Here is a 25926-nt window from a genome sequence, read left to right on the forward strand (position 1 = left end):
CCAAAGTCCTGCATCCTGGGAACCCCCTCAGTTCCAGGCCAGCCAGGATGATTTTGGTCACCCTAACAATAAAAGAAGCCTCCTTCATCTCTGCCTCAGAGGACATGCTGGTTGGCTGACTCCGAGAGTGTCTAAGACTTAATGTGGTTGGTCCTGTGAAGACAGCCAAAGAGCACAGCCAGGCCCACGGGCCACCATCTGGGGCTCTCGTGCTGACAGGAGACACAGGCCACTCACACACAAGGCAGCTGTAAGGGAACACAGACCCCTAGGGACCAGTGTGGGTGCATGGTGCCCAGGCTGAAGTGCAGCAGGGATCTCCCTCTGCACTTAGGAAGTGGGCCTGACATCATGGAAGGTTTCCTGGAGGAGGTGAGTTTGAAACACATGGGTCGGCAGACACAAGCAGGAGGAGAATCCTGGGTTGGAGAGGGGCAGGTGCAGGCGGTAAGTAGGCTACGATGGTTGTCAGGTGCACATGCGCGTGGAACAGATGGACCACACTGGCTCAGGAGAGAAAGGAGGTCCAGAAGACAAGGTAGTAAGGAATAAAGGGGAAAGAGGTATGCTAAACCCTGGCTGAGAAGATTGGATTTGGAAGTTAGTGAGGAATTACTGCAAGGTGCCACTCAGGGCTGAAGTGTTTGGCCCAAAACACATATTTAGAAAAGTCTTAAATTTGGGGGGGCCACTTCCCATCACTTACCTGTCCTCCTCCTTTCCTTTAGCCTCAAGCCATGGTCCACTTTCTGCGGATCGCCAGGAGTTTGGGCCCCCAAAGGGCCTCTGGGGAGTATATTAGAGATCAGAGTAATTTCCTCTGTCTCCTGACCTCAGGGTCAGGTCTTCTGAATCTCCCTGTCCCACTAGGCTCCTCTGCCCCCAGTCCCAACTCTGCCCAAGAGAATTAGATGAGTGAGGTGAGTCTCAGTGCTAGACAAGCAGAGGGAAGCTTAGCTGTCACACTGGTATCATCACCTGCTAGTTGTACACCTCCAGTTCGTAGAAGCATGACAAGTCCAAAAGCAGCTCCTGTCACCAGCAAACAGATCTCATCATATGAATTTTCTTAAACTGAACCCAAATTTGTAATTTCTGCCTATTTCTCTTCCAACTCCATCCTTTGCAAACTCACAGAAATCCATTTCCTCCCTCACAAAAGCCCTTAAAATTCTTGAGCACAGCTATCCTGCTCCTTTGGCCAATTTCTTCTCTAGACTAAATAGATTTCAACAGTTGCTACAGTGAAAGTCCTCAGGCCATGGTTCCATCATGCATCCCCCTCCCCTGGGGCCTCTGGAGCCTGGCACGGGGCCTGTGCAGAGCGGTTCTCCACAAACAGCTACCGAAGGAGTGGATGAATCCCACCACCCTCCTTTATGCTCCTGTCAGTTTGCATCTTCTTCTCCTGGCACACAGAGCCCATGGGTCCCACGCTTGTCACATATTGAGTTAACTGGGTCAAAAGTTGAAGTCAAGTCAAGTTAGAGAAAATTTAAAAGTTTATGGTATGAACAAAAGGACAGTTTGCAGAACTGGAAGACTTCTAGCAGAAAGTGGCAAGAAGCTGAGAAAAAGAGGGTCGTAGCTTGGTTTCTTTTCTTTCTTTCTTTTTTTGATGTGGACCATTTTTAAAGTCTTTATTGAATTTGTTACAATATTGCTTCTGTTTTATGTTTTGGCTGTTTGGCCCTGAAGCATGTGGGATTTTAGCTCCCTGACCAGGGATCAAACCCGCACCCACTGCACTGGGGAGCAAAGCCTTAACCACTGGGCCACCAGGGAAGTCCCTATAGCTCTGTTTCTAAAGTGAGAAAGTACATTGATCTCTACCATGATTGCCCACTAGAAGCCTGCATCCCTTTTTGGCTAACGGTGCTATACAAAATTACTCTTTTGTAGCTGATTGGCTGGGAAGCTATGAAATCACGCTGACATGAGGAAAGCTTAAGTTTGCTTATGGTCAGAAGCCAACATTTTGGGGGAATCAGGACAGTTTTAGTTTTGGTTATGTGGCTGTGGGTGTTTGGTGGAGGGGTATATGAAAACTATGACATCTGTTTGTGGTTTTCTTTAACAATTGTCAACAAAGACTCCTAGCATCTGGGACTCTCCCTGGTAATACCCGCCAGCACCCACCCCCCCACCCCCGATTCTGAAAGGCTTCAGCTCAGATGCAAACAACTGAGGGAGTCTAGCTGCCGTGGCCTTGGTCCTGGCTGTCCCCATGGCCCAGGTCTGTGTCACTAGGACCCCAGCAGCAACAGCAGCGCAGGAAGGGCTGGGTCAGAGCTCTGCGAGCACGAGCACGGTGCGGTGGTTCCTATGACAGAGACTGATGAAGGCCTGCTGGCTCCCTGACGTCTGCTCCCTTATCTGCAATCTGCAGGTTTGTCTCCCTCCATCTGTTGAGGCCTCCCCTGTAATCAGTGGATTGTCCTCTCTTGGATATGGCCGGACTCTCCCTGCTCATCTGCCCCGTGCTTCCGCTCAGCATCTGAGTGTCTGATCTTGGACTCCAATATGTGCACACTTTTTTTTTTTTTTTTTTTTTACAAGAAAGTGAACCAAAGTTTATTAAGGTTTTCCCCCACCCCCAAAGTTGATTTCTTTTAGACCCTATCCATTTAATCTTTTTTTTTTTTTTACAAGAGATAAATAGATTGACACCAAGCATTGTACATGGATGACCACAACAAAAGCAACAATGATTGCAATTACCAAACATGAAACACACTCATACTATGTCATAATATTGACATTCAGTCCAGTAATCCTCCACTGTAACAGCTCCTTTACTTTGCAGTGAAATTTCTAAAAATCTTATATGTTCTGGTATAATGTTATAAGTAATAATCCTAGTTATTACTTTAAAATGTATATCTCAGAAATAACTAATGTTCTTGTCAACTGCATTATTATGAACTTTCATCAAATCTTTAACAGTGGTCATTTTTAAGTCTTTTGTCATTTACAGACAGTTCTGGGTGTACTCTGATGCTTTTGCAAATATGTTCCTATAAAAGGCTTTCATCTTCAAGAAATTCATGGAAAAGACTCTGACAAGTACAGGTTTCTGGTAACTGACTGTACTGCTGAACTGAATGAATAAGCATTTTCAGAACTCTAATGAAAAACTGATGAACTCATAAAAGTGCTAACAAAAGATCAAGATGAAAAGAAAAAATTAATTACATGGGACTGAGTGAACTGATGAGGATGAGTATAATTTTTGTGACTTTCTGTCTGAATTAAAAAAAAAAAATCCCACAAGGACTCAGAGGCAAAGAATATACAAATCAATTTTCACTGTGCACACTTTTAATGCCAGAGATCAAAGACATTCCTTGGGCTTGAGCCAGGCTGGAGAAATGTCCCAGAGCATCCTCAGCCCAGTCAGAAGCTTCCCTGCTGGGAAGGCTCTCTGGAGTCTCTTTGCAGGCTGGAGCCCTGGGGAGCAGCTGGCTTATTCCAAAATTGGAAAATGGAAGAGAAAACTTGTTCCAAGCAGGCAAGAGAACTGATTCAGACCCCTGGAGATGTTCAGGGACTTGATATGCACAGGAGGTTTTGGAAAGTGTCCTTTGGCATGTGTGGCCTGTGGAAAGACAGCTCTCTAGCTCTGCACAGGGATGCTGCCTGCTTGGATCTTCAGCACCTGGCACTTGGTAGGTGATCAGTGAGCACTTCTTAGGTGCATGAATGAATGAATGAGAAGAAGACAGCTTCTAGAAACTTCATCTGTGTGCCATGGGCACTTTCCTCATGCAAATAAGAGTCTGTTGTGGAGTCAAGAGAAACTCCGGTTAGAATCTTGACTTCACTACTTACTAGCTTTGTGATGCCATACCAGTTCCTTAACAAAGGGGCAATATACACCCCCTGAGGCTACTGTCAGTCTTCCCTTAGAGAATGCGTGTAGACCTCAGGGCCTGGCACTTGCCACCTGCAGACTCAGTGAGTGCCTGAGGGCTCCATGTTGCCACTTGAAATCTCCCCCAAATCATCCTCCAGCTCTTTCTTGCCTTAGAAAATCTCTAAGATTGAGACACTGGGGCGGTCCCAGTGCTGGAAAGACCTCAGTTCAGCCAAACAACTGAGACCTTGGGCTCCCCTTCAGGGAGGGGCTGTCCTGGCCATCCATGGGGGCACAGCCATACAGGCTGAGGAGAAAGGGGTACCCGGGGGATGAAGGAGGAACCTCTTTACCCCTCAGGAGGCTGGCCCTTGACTCAAGCCTCAGGGCCAAGGTCAAACCTCAGGGCACAGCTGAGAAACCACCATTGGTTCTCTCCTGTAAGTCTGGAGTCTACTCGGCCCTTTCATGCAACCTCAGAGCCCACAGCCTTGTGTATCCTCCACAACTGTGCAGTGACAGGGTGCAGGGAGGTGACCCAGGCTGCCTGACTTTTCTGAAATCTGACCAGATGGTAGGGCAGAGTTTGTGTTCATCTCAGAGGCACACCTAGGTCTTCCTTCTGACAGGGATGCTATGCTTGTGGGTATCATGGCTCTTCCATGTAACTCCCCTCCTACCCATTTTAGCCCTTTTGTCTGGAAAACAAGGATCAGAGAAGAAAGATGCTGTAGTGGAAAGAATCCTGGAACTGAAGTTTTGAGGCCCCAGTCCCAGGTGGATTTTCTCAGGTGTAAAATGTGGGCATAGGTGAGCCTATGATATATTGTGGATGGGGGTGCGATGGTCCAGGTGCCCCTTAAGGAGGCTCCTTTCAGCATGGCTGTTCTATGTACCTTAAAGGGCTGTTTCTTTTTTTTTTAAAGGTATTTTTAAAAAAAATTAATATTAATTAATTTTTGGCCGCGTTGGGTCTTTGTTGCTGTGCGCGGGCTTTCTCTAGTTGCGGTGAGCGGGGGTTACTCTTTGTTCCGGTGTGTGGGCTTCTCATTGTGGTGGCTTCTCTTGTTGCAGAGCACGGGCTCTAGGCGCGCGGCCTTCAGGAGTTGTGGCTCACGGGCTCTGGAGCGCAGGCTTAGTAGTTGTGGCGCGCGGGCTTAGTTGCTCTGCGGCATGTTGGATCTTCCGGGACCAGGGCTCGAACCCGTGTCCCCTGCCTTGGCAGGTGGATTCTTAACCATTGTGCCACCAGGGAAGCCCTGGAGGGCTGTTTTTTATTCCTATTCCAGATTCTCAAAAAAGGAAAAAATAGTCATCACAAGCACAGCAGGTTGTTGGTTGGTGGAGAGGAATGAGCACACATCAAGTCCGGCATCAGTTTTAGGATCAGCTTTATTCTGCATTTTACCTTCACCAGGGAGAAGAAAGCAAAGAAGCTGGAGAACAGACCAGACTGCACCACACAGTCACAAATCACATCTCTAAAGAGTATACATGGTGGAAACAAAGGGCCTAAAGCAGGTCAGCAATGAAGCACAAAGATCAACCACCAGGACCCCAAACATTTCATCTCGTCTTTCCTTATTGGCTGTTTGGAATAAATCATTTACATTTCATTTAGTTTCCTTTTCTAAAGCACAACCAACATTCCAACATCTAATCATTTTCTGTTCTTTTTTGGGGATGCAGAGACAAAATTACCCAGTTTTTGATTTTTGCAACATCACCAACTTCTTCTCTACATGCATGGTGGTGGTGATCCACACAAAGTCCACCAAAATTCAGTTTGTTTTGAGGCTCAAGTGAGAGGTTGACACTCTGAAAGAAAGATGGAGGCATCCTTGGCTGTTACACGCCCAGGGTTGGGTGAATTTTTGCCCCAAAGGAGCTGAACTAGGCTTCTGTGGTCGCCCCTGATAACCACATCATTCCTACAGCAGAGACATTCTAATAGATTGTTGACAACAACATTTATTCACAGAGGTTGAGGAAATACAGAGAGAACTGTCTTCAGAGACACGGACCAAGTCCTGGAATACTGAAGAAGGCAGGAAGCAAGAGCAGGGTGCACACAGACGTACCCATAGGAGAAGGTCACCATGACAGGGGTTGAAGTTGGGCTGGGATCATCTTCTTGACCCCCAAATGGCATTATGAGCAGCTACTTTCCCTTGCCAGGGGGTAAGCACTTCTCCTGGACTTTCTGTGGACAAACCTCCACACGTTTTGTCTGAGATATCTCCTGGCATGGCTCCACACACTGAAGTGGGCTTTGGTCTTGACATAGAGGTAGGCATGGGTCTTGGCCTTGCTGTAAGAAGTTTTCTTGGTTTAACTCCTGGCACTGAGGAAGACACACCTCTTGAGCTTGCACTGGTCACTTCTTTTGGCAAGGGTGCTGGCATGGGGGGAGGCACACCTCCTCAGCCTTTGCCTGGCAATGCCCTTGGGTCTTTTGAAGACATGCAGGAGGCATGCATGGCTGTTTGCACTGCTGCTTATTAAAGGACATCCTAGGGTGATTTGCAGGACCTGAAACAAACACAAGCTTTGAAATTATTTGCATTAACAGTAACAGACTGGGAATTGGGGGGATGAAGGATTGTTAGAGGGGAACGGGGAGCGAATGATTATTAACACTAAGAACTGATTTCTCTGCTGATTTTTATTCCTTTCTCTTTTCTATCCCTACTTCAGCTTTCTCTGACACCCGTCTCCTAGGTGGGGATATTCTCAGAGCTTTTGTCAATATCTATAGGCCAAAACTCCTAAACCCAATCCTTCCATGGGTCTTTTCCTTCTCTCCTATTTGACTAATCTTTTTGAAAATTAGATGCAGGAGACTAGATAGAATACACAGAATGGTTTGAGAAGCCCAAGAAATGGCAAACAACGTCAAAAATCAGTAGAAAATACAGTCCAGTAGAGGAAGAGAATAGTAGCCTCCCCGAGACAGAGCAGAAAGGGAGAGGACACAGACGTCCCCACTTACCTGATCGTCAACAAGCCTCAACAAAGGATGTGGATGGAGGAGGCTAGCCTGGTAGGGACTTTTATATAGTGCTTGGTCCAGTCTCCTGCAAGACAGACTGGCCACGTGGGCTGAGGTCTTAATTGTGGAGTCACCATAACGAGCTTCCTCTGAAATTGTCCATGGTTTGAGCCACTGCTTGGGATGCCTGTTAATCAGCCTCCATTTTGACCTCTGGGTCCTCACCAGACCTCAGCAGGGAGGGGCTCCTGTCAGATCTCTCTTCTTAAAGGCAGCCACAAAAGAACGTTCATAAAACGTTATCTCTGTCTCAAAACTAGGACTGGGTTCCTTGCCTGCCCAAACTGGCTCAGGATGTGGTGAGAGATAAGATCCACCTTGCTCATCTTGTCTTCACCCATGGGGAGAATTTATGCCTAAAGCCTGGGGTCTGTCTGGGTCAAGGGCTCATATGGTCACTTTCGGGCATTTCCACTGGATGCTTCTTCAAAGTCAAACTCATAGGACCCAAGCAAACAAAGGACCTACAGCATCCTGGAGAGAGTGATTTTCCTGAATGGAGGTCTTGAGAGAAATTGGAGTCATTTGTTACTCTTGGGTTGTAAAGTAGGCTGGAGGGGAAGAGAAAGGAGGGAGAAGGCAGATAATCTTCACCTTCTCAACCTTGATTTATGACACTTCTAAGAGTGGAGTTATTCAGAGTTTTCATAGTGACCAAAAAACAGGACGGAACAAGGTTAATCTGTCTCCTTGCCTTCTGGAAAAACCGTTTTTAGAACTCAGGTCAATAAAAGCCAGGGGGATGAAAGGAAAATTTTCAAAGCAAACACACCCAGTTTTCTCTGCTTGTAAGTCTCTGTTTGGGTTGTCACTTCTACCTTGTTTGTCCTCCCTTTCCAGGCCTGTAGAAATCTTAAGCATTTGTCAAGGCTCCACTCAAGTCTATTATCTTCCAAGGAGCCTTTCCTGATTACTCTAAACTAGAAATATTTGTCTCTTTCTGAACTCCCATAGAATCTATTGTTTGTGCTATTTATATGACATTTACTATCATTATTGAGAATTCCAGTTATTTATGTACAAGATCTTATTATTATACTGGGTTGTAGGTTCTAGATGGTAGGGCCTGTGCCATAGCTAGAGTAAGTGGAAGATAAAAGATTATTGATGGAGTAAATGCATTAAGTAAAGAATGAAGAAGGTGAATGTGGGAGACAACGGGGTGTAGAGGAGGATTTCATGTAATGGAAAAATGGGAAAACATTCATTATAAAAGAAGCCCCTAGATCATAATGTGGTGAATTGTGCTTGTTTGCTAAAGTTGAACAAATTCCAAGGACTTTAAAGCTTCAATAGGTAGGTTTAGGTCATTTCCTAGAAGAGGTATTTGGCTAAAATCAGAAAATCCTTCAAAGATTTATATAGTTTTTGGATGCTTGCTCCTGAAAATGTTTACAAAAGGTGAGCTGGGGGAGACCAGGTGATATTTTGTCCTTTAGGACTGGTGCATGGAGGATTGATGTAGCACCAACGTGGTCCCCCTCAGTGTCCTGGTGAGAGACAAATGCCTGGATGGGGAGGGGTCAGAGGCTGGCCAGGGGAGTGGTGCTGATGCTCCTGTGAGGGATGTGATCTTTGGGAGGCTGTGGTGGGTGTGGGGGTGTGTGGGATGAGGAGAGGGATTTGGAAGATCCATGGGAGTAACTGAAGAGATAGGTCATTTGGAGAATCTGGGAACTGGATGGTCAGGTGTAGAATGGGGACTCTTCTCCTTTTCCTTCTCCTCTTTTTTCATCTCTTCCTTCCATTTCTCCTTTCCCTCTTCATGGCCTTAATCTTTTGTGTGGAATGCTGTCTAAGAGACAAAGCAACCCCCCCGAAGTCCTAGGAGGCAAAGAATTCTCTGTCACTGAGTTTATTCATTCATTCTTTCAGTCATTCTTGGCCCTGTGTTCAAGGGGCTCACAGTCTCATGGGAAAGATGGGCGGAGGTAAGTCCCCACATCCCAGAAGAAGGCCCCTTCATTAGCCTTGAGTGGAAGGTCCTGGAAGGCTCTGGGGGAACAGATGTCTGTGCTGTGTTTTACTGGACAGTAGGAATTACTGCCCAGGAGGGTGGGCAGGGAACTTCCAGGAAGCCTGGAGGAAGGAATCCCTGTTAGAAGCCTGTTGAGATGAGAAGAGAGTCTGAGGCTGACTCAGAAAAGGGGTGGGTGAGAAATTAGGGGAGGAGACCTGCTTGGTTGAGATCTCCAAGTTTTCTGCAGCAGGATGCCTGAGAAGACCTTGCTCATGCCACATGGATTTCTGTGTTTTTGGATGAGCCTAAGGAGAAGGAGACCAAATAGAAGTGCAGAACAATGGAGAAACCAGGTCATGGTCTCATGGAGGGGGGTGAAGGCAGTTAAGAAAAGCCCAGAGCTCACCTCCTCTCAAAGGACTTTCTGCCTGACACTGCTGATTACATTGAAGTGGGTCCAGTGCAAGCACAAGGGTCTTTCAATGTGAAGAGGCAGAAGGGTCAGTGTCAGAGTGATGTGATGTGATGTGAGAAAGACTTGGCCATTGCATGTTTTGAAGATGGAAGGAGACCCCAGGCCAGGAATGTGGACAACCTCTAGAGGCTGGAAAAGGCAAGGAAACAGATCCTCCCCTAGAGCCTCCAGAAGGAAATGTAGCCCTGCTGGCATTTTGATTTTAGCCCAGAGAGAACTGTGTTAGACTTCTGACGTCCAGAACTGGATGATAATAAATTTCTGATGTTTAAAAAAATTCTTTTTATTGAGGTATAGCTGTTTTACAATGTTGGGTTAGTTTTACTGTACAGCGAAGTGAAGTAGAGTTCCCTGTGCTATACAGCAGGCTCTTATTAGTTATCTATTATATATATATTAGTGTATATGTGTCAATCCCAATCTCCCAATTCATCCCCCCTCCCAATTTCTGATATTTTAACCCACTAAAGTTGTGGTGACTTGTTACAGCAGCAACGGAAAATTAATATACCTTCCCAATGTCTGAATTTCTTGGGGACTCTGGAGGAGGGAAGTCTCAAATGAAGAATTAAATTCCCAGCTTAATCCTCCTTTATTTAAGTGTATCAGCCAAAGACTAGCTTTTGGTAATGCATGGAGAAAGAATGGACTCAGGATCCCACTGACCTAGGGTTGACTCTATTACATAGGGTATGTGTAATATTGGATAAGCTCTTTAGCATCTCAGAGTCTCAATTTCCTCTTGTGGAAAAGGGATAACGCTATTTCACAGATTTCTTGTGAGGAATAAGTTAGAAAACATATGCACCAACACTTAGGGCCATCAAGCTATTTACAGAATGTTAGTGCAATCTGAATCTGTTCAGGACTCATCTCCTTCATGAAGCCTTCTTGATTCCCCTCAGTTCTCCTTGTTCTATTTCCTTTCCTCTGTCCCCGCAGCACTCAGCCTCTGACATGTACTTTTCTATGCATTGTGATGCAGTAGACAGAGTACTGCACAGAGACCCGAGAAACCTGGCTCTGTCCCTAACAGGATGTGTGACTTCAGGCAAGTCCCTGACCCTCTCTGGCCTCACATTCATCATCTTTAAAATGGGAAAGTTAGACTAGGAATCAGCTGAGTCCATTCCAGCTCTGACATTCGGTGATACTATATCTGTGATCATGAATGATTAGCCTGGTATCTACATGACTTTGAAGTGTGTGCACACATGTGTGTGTTGTGGGCTCTTCCTCCTTGATTAGGTTATAATCCACCCACAGGAAGACCCAGTCTTCTATCTTCTGCATGTGGCAGTGACCTAGCCAGGTGGCTGAGTGACCTAAGGTGACCTGTCTTTTCCTTGGTGCAGAGAGGGAGTATTTGGGGTCTGAGCCCTCAAAAATCAACCTTAGTGGCCCAGTATCTGGGCCTGGGCTGGGACAGCTTTGGGGAGATTGTTCCACCCCACATCTTAAGATAAGGTGACTCAGTAATTTCTCTAACCATCCCCAGCCCTCCAGCGAGACTGGGGACAATCTGATTGAATACCACCTGAGAATTAAGATTTTAGATTTCTACAGCTGTCATTATTGGGAGCCAGGGTGTAATTACACAGGGTCAGCAGAAGAGAGTCAAGTGTGTGCAGGACATTGCTTCCCCCCCCCCCCCCAATTCCCATCAAATAACTATCTCCTTTGTTCAGATCATAAAAGTTCCCAGACAGACTCCTCTGATTCACTCGGCTGGCCCCGTCAGCATATTACAGGACAATGGCTCTGATAAAGCTGAATGGTGAAGAATGTGGCCCTTCTCGTTTCCTGGGGAGTAGGTACCTCTGGAGAGCTTTTGCCGCTTGTGGGTTCCTGAGGCAGAGCCCATGTCTCCTCTTACTTCCTTTCCTCCGGTGTCACCCACGCAGGGAGTTTGAATCAGAAGTTGTGGGAATGGCTCTGGATCACAGGCCACAGGCCCAGAGGGGACATGAGACGCCACCGGACTCCACCTGCTTGTTTTAGCCCAGCATGTGCTTTAAATAGGAGGCGTGGAATCATTTATTGACTGCATTTTTTAAGATGAGGAAACAGGGGCAAAAGTGCTAAGGGTTTTGTTCAAGGTCACGTGGTGAGCTCGTGTCTGGACTAGAGGCTGGTCCATGTAAAAACATTTAGGAAACCACTGTATTTGGGATTCTTTATAAACTTCAAGGAGGCAACAAAGATAGAGGGTCAGCAGTTCTTAACATTTTCGGGGTGACGAGGAAATATTCATAGGTACATGTCTTCACCTTCAGGTGGTTCATGGCCCCCAGGTTAAAGACCACTGACACAGAAAATGGGGAGAAACGATGTTCCTAAATTGTTTGGGCTTGATATTGGTCTTCAATCCTTTTACCTTTTGAGTCTGGGTCCTGGGTCGTCTTGGCCTAAATTTGGGTTAGAAATCCTGAACTCTTCTAACAACCAACTCACTGTGCTGTTGTTACTTAAATGTTAAGTTGTTTTCCTCTCTGGAGCTTCATTTCCTCACCTGGACACTGAGAGCCTATTAAATGCCACACCCAAAAGTCCACTTCTGGCTCCTACCATAATTCGTGGTCTCCTGGGGCCTAGCTGGAGAAACGGCCTTCAAAATCTTGCCTTCGAAGATATTTGTCTTCCTTCTCTATAACTCTCCCTTTCTCCGTCAGACCCACTGCCTCACACAGCAGATGGCAAGAAGCTCTTGTCAGAGTAGGTGATGGGTGACGACTCCAGGTGCTGGCCTAGGTTCTTGAGTGCTCCTGCATCCCGGCTTTCTAAGTTCAGTTTCCCCTGTGGGGGGCTTTACATATGTCATTTCACTTAGTCACTGCTCTCCAAACTTTGGAAGGACATTTTTTCTCATTCTTCAGGTGAAGAAACTGTGACCCCTTCTTTCCCAGAGGTGAAACATCTTGTCTGGTCTACACAGCTGGGAGGGTAGAGCTCATTTTGAATCTATGTCTGTGAGATGACAAGCCTTTTCCTTTTACCATTTTGCCTTCCCAGGTGAGGCCAGGGGTAGGGCTGGCAGGGTCTGCATCTTGTGCCTGAGGGAAAGTGACCAAGGCCAGGTGCCTTTCTCTCAGTCCCAGGCCACCCACATTCAGCCTCTTCCCCACTCCCCACCTCTGGATTCTGGGAATGACTCCGTTGAGTGAGAGTAAGGAGCACAGCGGACAGGGGCTCAGCCCAGAGCAATCCCCTCCTCTTTGGAAAGCTGCTTCCAAAGTCACTGAGGACTCACTCATTTATTATTATTGAATATCTGCTGTGTGTGCCAGGCCATCTCTGTTCTCAAAGAGCTCGCAGTCCAGTGTAAATGGATAACCAGATCATGGCATGGTAAGTATCACAGGAGAGAAAGGGTCTAAGACCACAGAAAGGGGCCTTTAACCAGCCTGCGGGTGGAAGGTGGGGGCAGCTTCCTGGAGCAGGTGACCCTTGAGTTGGCCTCAGAGACGACAACTTGCTGAAATGGATCTGTCAGAGGAGGATTCAGGGGAAGAAGGAAGGATGATGGAGGAGAAACAAGTGTAAAGTCACGAAGGCCAGAAGCTCTCTACTGGGCTAGGAAATACGCACAATTACCTGTTGTTGGGCTGCAAAGTTCTAGAAGGAGGTAGAGGAGTGGTGAGATAAACCTACAGAAGAGGCAGGGCCAGATCCTGAGGAATTTTACATGACAGGTTAAGTCATTAGATGTTCTTTAGGCAAAGAGGAGCCTTTAAGGGTTTTAGGCAAGAGAGTGACATGCTTAGATTTGAGTTTGGGCAAGACTTCCTTGCTGGCTTCTGCTGGAGGGAGGGCTCGAGGAAGGGGAGCTTGAGGCTTCAGAAGCCAGTAAGGAGGTTCCGAGTGGTGAGGTGAGAGAAGATGAGAGCATGTCTGGTGGAAAAAGCCATGAAGCCTCAGTCTGAGCAGAACTTTCTCTGAGCCTGGGAGAGAACATGGAGCTCTCGAGGTGAGACATGTGAGGTTTCCTGCACCTGGAAGATGGCTGCAGCTGAAAATACCCCAGTATGTATTTTACCATCAGTTTGTATCTTAGAATCCCTGTGTTTGGCAATTGACTTTCTCTATTTACTGATCTGTTTGCTGAACATCAACAGTTGTGAAGTAGAAGCAGTTATGACTTGTCATCAATAAAGCCTCCCAGGATGAGCCTGTGCTCCTGCCCCTGGCTGGAATATTTGGTCATGTGGAAGCAGGCTCGGAAAATAACACAGTTTTGGTAAATGGTTACTTCCTGCCATCTCTCCAGTTCCATCTATGTGGTGGTGGGGGATTCGTGAACATGATCTCTGAGGTTCCTTCCAGTTTTAGAGCTTCAAAGCTAAACATCCCTGTGTTCTGTGCCCACCTTTTCATAACACTGGCTCACCTTACCAGTCACCCCCAGCTGGCTTTGTTGGGGAAGACTTAAAAGTGCTTTTGAAGGCTGGCTGTACACTCCCTGGTTCTCGGGAATGTGTGATGCAAGAGTCTCCTCTTGCCGCCATCCTAATGGACCCTGAGAACTGCTTTCCCATAAAAGTGGAAGGCTTGGTCCTGCCCCCTCACATTATCTGTGAGCCATCAGCCTGGCACTGCACAGATTCTCATGGTGCCACTCTTCAGGTGTTACTCCCAAGCCCCAGCAGCAGTCAACTACCCCAATAGGAGGTGGGTGACCGCCGCTGGGGCTTGGGAGTAAGTATGGCATTCTGCAGGGAGCTGGCAAACTCATCACATTCTAGCTGTCTTCCCACAAATTGCCTTTGATCCAGTTTTTTTTTTTTTGCTGGGAAAGTAGCCATTAAGAGATGTCTATCTTTGGTTTCATTTACATAGGAGAAAAGAGAACTAAATTGGCAAATGGATGGTTTCGTGTTCTCAGAACTGCCCTCCACCCAGTCTGTGCCAAGTCCTCAGAGCCCCCTGGGAGAGCACCAGCCCCTGACCAACACTGCGATGGAGCTGCTTGGCTGTGGGACTGAGATCCTATCCCTTGGAGGCAGACACCCAAGTGGGGGTGCCTTCTTTTATACATGCGCGTGCTCAGGTGGAGGAAGACATTTTTCCTTCTTTTCCTTTTTTTTTGTTCATTGAGCAAATGAAAGGACTTAGAGGGTCTCGGAAGTATTCATGATTATATCATTTTTTCCCCATTACAAAAGAAATAAAAGCCTATTAATAAAAATTCAGAAAATAAAAATACTTCACTGGTTACCCATACTCCATTGTACTAAAATGACTAGAATGTTGAATATTTTCCTTTATTATTATTATTATTATTCATAGAAATTTTTGGTTAAATATAGTTGTCTATGCCATACATTCAATTGGGACCAGGAGGCACCTCTCTGCAGGACTCTGCAGTGTGGGTGCCAGGCTCCATTCCTTTCCAGGAGACCCTGAGACCCCAAGGCTCCCATGTCAGAGAAAGCAACTAATAGTTTTCAATCTGAAAAATGAGGGGGTTGCACCCTAAAAGGCCTTGTCTAGCTCTTGTGTCCTAAAAGTGCTTCTGCAACCAGGATATTATATGACCTTGGTTTGGTGGGGGTCCCAGGTGTCTTTTCCTGGGCACAGTTTGAACTATCTGTAGTTATTGTACCTTTTGCTATTCTGAGCAATTTTTCCAGACTCAGAAGGATGGAAAGCTGTTTATGGGCCATGATTCCAAAGGGAGTACCTCAGGTGTGCCCTCTTTCTTATTTTTTAACATCTTTATTGGAGTATAATTGCTTTAAAATGGTGTGTTAATTTCTGCTGAAAAACAAAGTGAATCAGCTATACATATACATATATCCCCATATCCCCTCCCTCTTGTGTCTCCCTCCCACTCTCCCTGTCCCACCCCTCTAGGTGGTCACAAAACACTGTGCTGATCTCCCTGTGCGATGCGGCTTCTTCCCATAGCTAGCTATTTTACATTTGGTAGTATATATGTCCATGCCACTCTCTCACTTTGTCACAGCTTACCCTTTGCCCTCCCTGTGTCCTCAAGCCCATTCTCTACATCTGTGTCCTTATTCCTGTCCTGCCCCTAGGGTCTTCAGAACCATTTTTATTTTTAGATTCCATATACATGTGTTAGTTTACGGTATTTGTTTTTCTCTTTCTGACTTACTTCACTCTGTATGACAGTCTCTAGGTCAATCCACCTCACTATATATGTGCCACATCTCCTTTATCCATTCATCTATCGATGGACACTTAGGTTGCTTCCATGTCCTGGCTATTGTAAATAGAGCTGCAATGAACATTGTGGTACATGACTCTTTTTGAATTATGGTTTTCTCAGGGTATATGCCCAGTAGTGGGATTCCTGGGTCGTATGGTATTTCTATTTTTAGTTTTTTAAGGAACCTCCATACAGTTCTCCATAGTGGCTGTATCAATTCACATTCCCACCAACAGTGCAAGAGGGTTCCCTTTTCTCCACACCCTCTCCAGCATTTATTGTTTGTAGATTTTTTGATGATGGCCATTCTGACTGGTGTGATGTGATGCCTCATTGTAGTTTTGATTTGCATTTCTCTAATGATTAGTGATGTTGAGCATCCTTTCATGTGTTTGTCAGCAATTGGTATATCTTCTTTGGAGAAATGTCTATTTAGGTCTTGTGCCCTTTTTTGGATTGGGTTGTTAGGTTTTTTGATATTGAGCTGCATGAGTTGCTTGTATGTTTCGGAGATTAATCCTTTGTCCATTGCTTCGTTTGCAAATATTTTCTCCCATTCTGAGGGTTGTCTTTTCATCTTGTTTATGGTTTCCTTTGCTGTGCAAAAGCTTTTAAGTTTCATTAGGTCCCATTTGTTTATTTTTGTTTTTATTTCCATTTTTCTAGGAGGTGGGTCAAAAAGGATCTTGCTGTCATTTATGTAATAGAGTGTTCTCCCTATGTTTTCCTCTAAGAGTTTGATAGTGTCTGCCTTTACAGTTAGGTCTTTAATCCATTTTGAGTTTATTTTTGTGTATGTTGTTGGGAGTGTTCTAATTTCATTCTTTTACATATAGCTGTCCAGTTTTCCCAGCACCACTTATTGAAGAGGCTGTCATTTCTCCATTGTATATCCTTGCTTCCTTTATCAAAGATAAGGTGACCATATGTGCGTGGGTTTATCTCTGGGCTTTCTATCCTGTCCCATTGATCTATATTTCTGTTTTTGTGCCAATACCATACTGTCTTGATTACTGTAGCTTTGTAGTATAGTCTGAAGTCAGGGAGAATGATTCCTCCAGATCCGTTTTTCTTTCTCAAGATTGCTTTGGCTATTCGGGGTCTTTTGTGTTTCCATACAAATTGTGAAATTTTTTGTCCTAGTTCTGTGAAAAATGCCATTGGTAGTTTGATAGGGATTGCATTGAATCTGTAGATTGCTTTGGGTAGTAGAGGCATTTTCACAATATTGATTCTTCCAATCCAAAACATTGTGTATCTCTCCATCTATTTGTATCATATTTAATTTCTTTCATCAGTGTCTTATAGTTTTCTGCATACAGGTCTTCTCTCTCCTTAAGTAGGTTTATTCCTAGGTATTTTAGTCTTTTTGTTGCAGTGGTAAATGGGAGTGTTTCCTTAATTTCTCTTTCAGATTTTTCATCATTAATGTATAGGAATGCAAGAGATTTCTGTGTATTAATTTTGTGTCCTGCTACTTTACCAATTTCATTGATTAGCTCTAGTAGTTTTCTGGTAGCATCATTAGGATTCTCTATGTATACTATTATGTCACCTGCAAACAGTGACAGTTTTACTTCTTCTTTTCTGATTTGGATTCCTTTTATTTCTTTTTCTTCTCTGATTGCTGTGGCTAAAACTTCCAAAACTATGTTGAATAACAGTACTGAGAGTGGGCAACCTTGTCTTGTTCCAGATCTTAGTGGAAATGGGTTCAGTTTTTCACCATTGAGAACGATGTTGGCTGTGGGTTTGTCATATATGGCGTTTATTATGTTGAGGTAAGTTCCCTCTATGCCTACTTTCTGGAGGGATTTTTATCAATTTTCTTTTGAATTTTGTCAAAAGCTTTTTCTGCATCTATTGAGATGATCATATGATTTTTCTCCTTCAGTTTGTTAATATGGTTTCTCACATTGATTGATTTGCGTGTATTGAAGAATCCTTGCATTCCAGGGATAAACCCCACTAGATCATGGTGATCCTTTTAATGTGCTGTTGGATTCTGTTTGCTGGTATTTTGTTGCGGATTTTTGCATGTATGTTCATCAGTGATATTGGCCTGTAGTTTTCTTTTTTTGTGACATCTTTGTCTGGTTTTGGTATCATGGTGATGGTGGCCACGTAGAATGAGTTTGGGAGTGTTCCTCCCTCTGCTACATTTTGGAAGAGTTTGAGAAGGATAGGTGTTAGCTCTACTCTAAATGTTTGATAGAATTCACCTGTGAAGCCATCTGGTCCTGGGGTTTTGTTTGTTGGAAGGTTTTTAATAACAGTTTCAATTTCAGTGCTTGTGATTGGTCTGTTTATACTTTCTATTTCTTCTTCGTTCAGTCTCGGAAGGTTGTGCTTTTCTAAGAATGTGTCCATTTCTTCTAGGCTGCCCATTTTATTGGCATACAGCTGCTTGTAGTAATCTCTCATGATCGTTTGTATTTCTGCAGTGTCAGTTGTTGCTTCTCCTTTTTCATTTCTAATTCTGTTGATCTGAGTCTTCTCCCTTTTTTTCTTGATGAGTGTTGCTAATGGCTTATCAATTTTGTTTATCTTCTGAAAGAACCAGCTTTTAGTTTTACTGATCTTTGCTATTGTTTCCTTCATTTCTTTTTCATTGATTTCTGATCTGATCTTTATGATTTCTTTCCTTCCGCTAACTTTGGGGTTTTTTTGTTCTTCTTTCTCTAATTGCTTTAGGTGTAAGGTTAGGTTGTTTATTTGAGGTGTTTCTTGTTTCTTGAGGTAGGATTGTGTTGCTATAAACTTCCCTCTTAGAACTGCTTTTGCTTCATCCCATACGTTTTGGGCCGTCCTGTTTTCATTGTTATTTGTTTCTAGGTATTTTTTGATTTCCTCTTTGATTTCTTCAGTGATCTCTTGGTTATTTAGTAGTGTATTGTTTAGCCTCCATGTGTTGTATATTTTACAGTTTTCTTCTTGTAATTGGTATCTAGACTCATAGCGTTGTGGTCGGGAAAGGTATTTGATACAGTTTCAATTTTCTTAAATTTACCAAGGCTTGTTTTATGACCCAGAATATGATCTATTCTGGAGAATGTTCCATGAACACTTGAGAAGCAAGTGTATTCTGTTGTTTTTGGATGGAATGTCCTATAAATAGCAATTCAGTCCATCATGTTTAATGTATCATTCAAAACTTGTGTTTCCTTATTTATTTTCATTTTTGTTGATCTGTCCATTGGTGAAAGTGGTGTGTTAAAGTCCCCTAGTATGATTGTGTTACTGTCGATTTCCCCTTCAATGGCCATTAGCGTTTGCCTTATGTATTGAAGTGCTCCTATGTTGGGTGTACAAATATTTACAATTGTTATATCTTCTTCTTGGATTGATCCCTTGATCATTATGTAGTGTTCTTCTTTGAATCTTGTAATAGTCTTTATTTTAAAGTCTATTTTGTCTGATATGAGAATTGCTACTCCAGCTTTCTTTTGATTTCCATTTTAATGGAATATGCTTTTCCATCCCCTCGCTTTCAGTGTGTATGTGTCCGTAGGCCAGAAGTGGGTGTCTTGTAGACAGCTTATATATGGGACTTGTTTTGTTATCCATTCAGCCAGTATATGTCTTTTGGTTGGAGCATTTAATCCATTTACATTTAAAGTAATTATTGATATGTATATTCCTATTACCATTTTCTTAATTGTTTTGTGTTTGTCATTGTAGGTCTTTTCTTTCTCTTGTGTTGCCTGCCTAGAGAAGTTCCTTTAGTATTTGTTGTAAAGCTGGTTTGGTGGTCATGAATTCTCTTAGCTTTGCTTGTCTGTATAGCTTTTAATTTCTCTGTTGAATCGTAATGAGATCTTTGCTGGGTAGAGTAATCTTGGTTGTAGGTTTTTCTCTTTCATCACTTTAAATATGTCCTGCCACACCCTTCTGGCTTGCAGAGTTTCTGCTGAAAGATCGGCTGTTAACCTTATGGGGATTCCCTTGTGTGTTATTTGTTGTTTTTCCCTTGTTGCTTTTAATATGTTTTCTTTGTATTTAATTTTTAAAAGTTTGGTAAATATGTGTCTTGGCATGTTTCTCCTTGGATTTATCCTGTATGCGATTCTTTGCACTTTCTGGACTTGATTGACAATTTCCTTTTCCATATTAGGGAAGTTTTCAACTATAATCTGTTTAATATTTTTTCAGACCCTTTCTTTTTCTCTTCTTCTTCCGAGACCCCTATAATTCGAATATTGGTGTGTTTAATGTTGTCCCAGAGGTCTCTAAGACTGCCCTCCATTCTTTTCATTCTTTTTTCTTTATTCTGCTCTGTGGTAGTTATTTCCACTATTATATTTTCCAGGTCACTTATCCATTCTTCTGCCTCAGTATTCTGCTATTGATTCCTTCCGGAGAATTTTAAATTTCATTTATTGTGTTGTTCTTCATTGTTTTTTTGCTCTTTAGTTCTTCTAGGTCCTTGTTAAACATTTTTGTATTTTCTCCATTCTATTTCCAAGATTTTGGATCATCTTTGCTATCATTACTCTGAATTCTTTTTCAGGTAGACTGCCCATTTCCTCTTCATTTGTTTGTTCTGGTGGGTTTTACCTTGCTCCTTCATCTTCTGTGTGTTTCTCTGTCTTCTCATTTTGCATAACTTACTGTGTTTTGGGTCTCCTTTTTGCAGGCTGCAGGTTCATCGTTCCCATTGTTTTTCGTGTCTTCCCCCAGTGGCTAAGGTTGGTTCAGTGGGTTGTGTAAGCTTCCTGGTGGAGGGGACTGGTGCCCATGTTCAGATGGATGAGGCTGTTGTCTTTCTGGTGGGCAATCCCATGCATGGTGGGGTGTTTTTGGCTGTCTGTGAACTTATTATTATTTTAGGAAGCCTCTCTGCTAATGGGTGGGGCTGTGTTCCTGTCTTGCTAGTTGTTTGGCATGACTTGTCCATCACTGGAGCTTACTGGTTGTTGTGTGGAGCTGGCTCTTAGCATTTAGATGGCGATATCTGGGAGAGCTCTTGCCAATTGATATTATGAGGGGCCGGCGGGTCCCTGGTGGACCAATGTCCTGAAGTCGGCTCTCCCACCTCAGAGACTCAGGCCTGACACCCAGCCAGAGCACCAGGACCCTGTCAGCCACATGGCTTTTTGGTATGGATTCATTGGCAAAGGCACAAGGGCACCTTCTGAAGTGATTGTTATTTTCTGTATCCTGATTGGCGTTTAAGATCTGTCCATTTCAAAATAAGTAAATTGTATTTCAATTAAAAATACTGAGCCGTGAAAATTTCTGATCCTTTTCAGTCTCTTTCACAATCCAATCTTAAGGAAGCACATAAAATAATACCTGCGAATGACTGAACAGGACGCAGTTCTGGATGTTTCAAGTTCTAAATCACAGGACATCAGGTAAGGAAGCAGGTTGGTAGAATCACTTCCACTTATAACATGACCTGGCCTCTTTCATTAACTTTGTGACAGCAAAGAATCCTAAACCTACTTCTGCTTGGATGTTGTGAGCTGTGATGATAACCTGGGTTTTTGGAAAGAACCAATCAGGTTTCTTTCCTGAAATAACAGGAATATCTCATACCCAACCCATCAACAACGTGGGTCCACCTGGCCAAGGACCTTACCACATGGAGAGGTCTAAGAGGTGAGGATACCCATCCTGAAGAGAAGTGGAGACTGGTGGGGATGAGGGAGATTGAAACAGTGGCGGTGAATCAATGCTCTCTGACCCTGAAGTCCTGGTTCCTATAGTTCTCTTTTAATTCTACGTGCCCCCTCCTCATCCTAATATCCTTCCCAGCAATATGAACTGATAACTTCCCTTTTGTGAATTAAGCCACTTTGATGTGTACTCCCTGTAGCTACTTGTACACTAACATATCAGCTGTGAAAACTTTTCTGGTTCATTCCTAATTGAGGTCCTCCCAGATTTATCATTTTCTATTTCTTTGTACTTAACTATTTCTTTGGAAATTGTATATAGATTCACAGAAAGTTGCAGAAATAGAGATCCCATGTCCCCTTCACTGGAATTCTCTCAAGGGTGACTTGGTGACATGCTGCATAACTATACTCCAGGATCAAAGCCAGCCAAGTGACATTGGTGTAATCTGCAATCTCCTCTTTTATTTCTTATTTTTAAGAAGAATGCTTAGCTGTGCTTACTGGTATCAGTTGGAACCTGACTATTGCACTCAGGAGATTTACAGCCTGACGAGGAAGTGAAGCACAGGGCAGTCAAGTTCAGGTGTGTTGTGTCACACGTGGGCAGGTACAGTGTGCTCCCCTCAGTGTGTCCCAGCAAACCAGGCACTTGGCATTTGTTAACTTCTTAAGCCACACAACAACCAGGTAACACTAGTACTATTAGTATTCCTTTTACAGAGAGAAGGAAACTAGGGCTCAGAGAAGGTAACCAATGGGCTTAAGGTCACAAAATTTTGGGGGAGCAGAGCTAGAGTTTAAACCCATGCAGCCTGTTTTCAGAGTGTTCTGCCCAAGCATTATGCAATGGGACTAATAGCCAAGGGTAGAATTCTTTCCCTGAGTCTTTGTGGAACTTTCCCCAGCACCATTCCTGTTTCCCCTCACACACTCTTCCCCCCTTGTGCTCATTGGATTCCCGGGGTTAACCACTTCAATAGCCATGTTTATGGCTCTCTCAGGCTGTGCTGTAGCAGGAGTGCATTCCCTGGGTGCACCTCTCAGAAGATGCCATGTCCCTCTATGCAGTAGGTGGGGTTAGAGACCTGGCCGTCTTTCAAGGATGTTGAATGTGGAGGGCCAGGGTCCTAGCCTCACCCTCAGGGGGTTGCTTCTTGGTGGTATAATGCTGGAAAACAAGAAACAAACCAAAAACTACCAAGAAACCAGGAGAAGAAAGTCTTGCACAGCAGAGGAACACATTTACTTGTCAGTTCATGGCTTCAGTTCTCAGCCCCATAGTGGTGAATATGGTGGAGATGGTGGAGGTAGTGGGATGGGTAGTGCCCTTGGTGCCTCACTCTGGGGGTGGGCAGGGTGGTGGGCATTTAGGAGGACAGGACTTGGCACATGGCTTCGGAGGGGAGGGAGCTGGGCATGGGCATGGTGGAGGGCACAGTGGGGGACATGGGGGACACAGGGGACACTTTGGTGGTGCTGGGCACTTTTCCCGTGGGCACTTTTCAGAGCACCGTTGCAGCAGCTTCTTTAAACAGCTGGGCTGGCATTTAGTCTCACACCTTTGTTCACACCTGGGATCACATTGCTTGGGCTCATTCTTAGGTTCACTAGGTTTGTTTTTATCATCACTCGACATTCCTTCTTGATTTTCTGAGCCCTGCAACGAAATACGTGACACGTTATGTGTGGGAGACCACATTGCAAGGTGGGAGAGGACCAGTAAAGCCTTCCAACACACACCTCCTGCCCTGCCCATTCTTGTTCTTAAGAAAGCCTTTCCTGGGATATGTTCAGGCTCTAGAATAAATTCTCATCTAAGGGGGGCTGTCCTCTTGTCCTTGCAGTGCATTGGTGACAACATTTCTTGATCTCTCCACCATTACTATGCTTTCTTTTCATTTATTCTTGTCTCCGTTCCATAGCCCCTAGCAGGAGTTCTTAACCTTAGGGTCCTGGGACGTCGCCCCCCCCCCAACCCAACCATGAGAACCATATTTAACCATGTATTTATCAATATAATTGGTATCTTCTGTAACCCCATGTATTTTATTTCATTCATTTTAAAACATTATTCTGAAGAGTCCCTAAGCTTGATCAGACTTCTAAAGGCGTCCATGGCACAACAACAGTTTTAAAGAACTCCTGTAAGGGCACCTCCCTATCCCTCTGGAGATGGAATGGGAGGATATATTAGTGGGTTTGGGGACCTAGGACACTTCTTCCAATTCTATGTCTTGCCTAAACCCTCAGAACCTTGAGAACTGCTTTCATCACTTGAGGACTGAGCATGGAAAAGAATTGAATTCCTACCATGGCTGGGCTCCCATGGACTACTCTAGGAACTCCTCCCCCTGGTGATTAGGGTAAGGGAAGAAGTTAAGAGAAGAGGAGGTAAACTGGGAAATTCTAGTTTCTCTGAAAATATGAATGTTGGAGCCACAAAATATGATTTTAGGGAGTAAATCCTTTTCCCCTCTGTTAAGTTTTGCCCTGAGCTAGGTCTTCCTCTATAGACTGTTTGACTTCTGGATATGGACAGGACTTTTCAGTCTCTGACAATACTTGCATGTCGAATCTAATTGGCACATCTTTGATTTCCTTTAACAATATAAATATAAAAATTTAACATCTAATTTTGTTTTAAAATCAGTATGGCTCTCTGGAGAGATAGATCATTACATTGAACTCCAAAATGGTTAAGAATCACTCTTTCAAATGAGGTGTAGCTAGATCCTGCTACTGAAAATGAGAGGAAACTTTCACCCAAGTATAGGCATCATTTCAACCCTGTTCAATGCCTGGGGTGCTGTGGGTCATCCCCCAGAAAGGAGAGGTAAAAGAGGGTGCATTTCCAGTTGTCCACATGCAACTCACCTCTTTGTGTTGGTATTGAACTTGACAAGTAGTTGAGTTGAGGTGGATGTTATGGCTGTGCCGGTAAAGGTGGATTTTCCCCTCTGGTCCTTCTGCCCAGCTCTGAGGAAGACGGAGTGGGGGGAAGGGGGAGCGCCCCTTGTGACCTCATCACTGCATCATCAAATAGCGATTGTTGTGTGACTCCAGAGCTCTCAGCTCAACTCAAGCCCTTGAACAGGAGAATAGGCTATGATTAATACCTCCTTTGCTGTCCTGTCCTCTCCCAGGTCCCTCAAAATTCATGCTGGTGAAATCAGACTACCGTGAAGGGAACTAAACTCAAAGGATAGGGAGGCTCATTGTTGCTAGGAGCAGAAAAGCTCTGTTTACACCTGGTCTCTCTTTCCTCTCCCAGTCTCCCAAATTTTAACTCCTTTGAACTTGCCCGTTCGTCATCTTTCTAGGAGAGCTCCCCTGGATTGATCACAGCCATTTTGACGCTCCTGTCCCAACTACGTTTTAAAAAATTAATTAATTAATTAATTAATTAATTAATTAATTAATTATTTTTGGGCTGTGTTGGGTCGTCGTTGCTATGTGCAGGTTTTCTCTAGTTGCGGTGAGCGGGGGCTAATGTTTGTAGCAGTACGCGGGTTTCTCATTGCAGTGGCTTCTCTAGTTGCAGAGCATGAGCTCTATGCACGCAGGCTCCGCAGCTACTGTCGTGGCACACAGGCTTAGTTGCTCAGTGGCATGTGGGATCTTCCTGGACCAGGGCTTGAACCCGTGTTCCCTGCGTTGGCAGGCAGATTCCTTTTTTTTTGTTTTAACATCTTTATTGGAGTATAACTGCTTTACAATGGTGTGTTAGTTTCTGCTTTATAACAAAGTGAATCAGTTATACATATACATATGTTCCCATATCTCTTCCCTCTTGCATCTCCCTCCCTCCCACCCTCCCTCTCCCACCCCTCTAGGTGGTCACAAAGCACCGAGCTGATCTCCCTGTGCTATGCGGTTGCTTCCCACTAGCTATCTATTTTACGTTTGGTAGTGTACTATATGTCCATGCCACTCTCTCACTTTGTCACAGCTTACCCTTCCCCCTCCCCATATCCTCAAGTCCACTCTCTAGTAGGTCTGTGTCTTTATCCCCATCTTACCACTAGGTTCTTCATGACCTTTTTTTCCCCTTAGATTCCATATATATGTGTTAGCATACTGTATTTATTTTTCTCTTTCTGACGTACTTCACTCTGTATGACAGACTCTAACTCCATCCACCTCACTACAAATAACTCAATTTCGTTTGTTTTTATGGCTGAGTAATCTTCCATTGTATATATGTGCCACATCTTCTTTATCCATTCATCCGATGATGGACACCTAGGTTGCTTCCATGTCCTGGCTATCGTAAATAGAGCTGCAGTGAACATTTTGGTACATGACTCTTCTTGAATTATGGTTTTCTCAGGGTATATGCCCAGTAGTGGGATTGCTGGGTCGTATGGTAGTTCTATTTTTAGATTTTTAAGGAACCTCCATACTGTCCTCCATAGTGGCTGTATCAATTTACATTCCCACCAACAGTGTAAGAGTGTTCCCTTTTCTCCACACCCTCTCCAGCATTTATTGTTTCTAGATTTTTTGATGATAGCCATTCTGACCGGTGTGAGATGATATCTAATTGCAGTTTTGATTTGCACTTCTCTAATGATTAATGATGTTGAGCATTCTTTCATGTGTCTGTTGCCAATCTGTATATCTTCTTTGGAGAAATGTCTATTTAGGTCTTCTGCCCATTTTTGGATTGGGTTGTTTGTTTTTTGTTATTGAGCTGCATGAGCTGCTTGTAAATCTTGGAGATTAATCCTTTGTCAGTTGCTTCATTTGCAAATATTTTCTCCCTTTCTGAGGGTTGTCTTTTCGTC

The 25926-nt window shown here is 44.1% G+C and overlaps 2 protein-coding genes across 7 annotated transcripts in view; both read right to left on the reverse strand.

Moving 5' to 3' along the window:
• Positions 1-3316: 3316 nt before the first annotated feature.
• PRR9 (proline rich 9) lies at positions 3317-13777 on the reverse strand. The gene is given in 2 exon segments (XM_082392011.1): positions 3317-6233; positions 6237-13777. Coding segments are annotated over 2 exon segments (402 nt in total). The 5' UTR covers positions 6423-13777; the 3' UTR covers positions 3317-6017.
• Positions 13777-25926, reverse strand: part of LELP1 (late cornified envelope like proline rich 1) — a 207743-nt gene continuing 195593 nt past the window's right edge. For 3 of the 6 annotated variants that reach the window (XM_082391963.1, XM_082391962.1, XM_082391961.1), the window contains one exon: positions 13777-24224. In XM_082391963.1, the coding sequence (XP_082248089.1) occupies positions 22476-22895 (420 nt within the window). In that variant the 5' untranslated portion in view covers positions 22896-24224 and the 3' untranslated portion in view covers positions 13777-22475. Of the gene's footprint in view, positions 24952-25926 lie in introns of all 6 variants that reach the window. The other 3 variants (XM_082391965.1, XM_082391964.1, XM_082391966.1) reach the window with 3 other exon arrangements.

Source organism: Balaenoptera borealis, assembly GCF_965194805.1.
Source record: "Balaenoptera borealis genome assembly, chromosome: 1".
Lineage (NCBI taxonomy): Eukaryota > Metazoa > Chordata > Mammalia > Artiodactyla > Balaenopteridae > Balaenoptera > Balaenoptera borealis.